The following is a 439-nucleotide window of genomic DNA, read 5'->3' as shown; positions in this document are numbered from 1 at the left end:
CTAATTAGAGTTTGAATTTAATAATGAAAAGCATTGAAAAACCATGCCTGTATTTCCAAACTGCTGATTGGTCAATTCAGAAGCATTTGGATCTCTATTTAACCTGACCTCTTCCTTTTTCTTTCCTTTTTTCTCTTTCTTTCTTTCCCTCCTCTCCCCTCCCTGCCCCCTGTTTGTATTTCAGATTGAAAATGGCTCAGGAATCAGTCAGCAAGTTGACGTCAGAGAAGAAAGTGGAAACAAAGAAAATCAATCCCACTGCTAGTCTGGTGAGATGCATTTTTCAACATAACCTCCAGACTTTTGGTTATAGCTGAGGTATACCCAGAAGCATGTCTGAATTTAAAGGATAAAGCTCGGATTAAACGTAGTGTCCAGATTCTCAGTTCCCATCCCAGAGTAGCAAATGGTAAAAAAAAAAAAAAAAAAAAAAAAAAAA

General features: G+C 36.9%; 1 protein-coding gene across 1 annotated transcript in view; it reads left to right on the top strand.

Moving 5' to 3' along the window:
- Positions 1 to 439, top strand: part of FMN1 (formin 1) — a 283,899-nt gene that overhangs the window by 280,128 nt on the left and 3,332 nt on the right. The window contains exon 16 of the mRNA XM_008580115.1: positions 185 to 269. Coding sequence (XP_008578337.1) covers positions 185 to 269 — 85 coding nt within the window. The remainder of the gene's footprint in view (positions 1 to 184; positions 270 to 439) is intronic.

The sequence above is a fragment of the Galeopterus variegatus genome, unplaced genomic scaffold, assembly GCF_000696425.1.
Source record: "Galeopterus variegatus unplaced genomic scaffold, G_variegatus-3.0.2 Scaffold2024, whole genome shotgun sequence".
Taxonomy (NCBI): Eukaryota; Metazoa; Chordata; class Mammalia; order Dermoptera; family Cynocephalidae; genus Galeopterus; species Galeopterus variegatus.
This window is presented reverse-complemented; position numbering and strand designations above follow the sequence as displayed.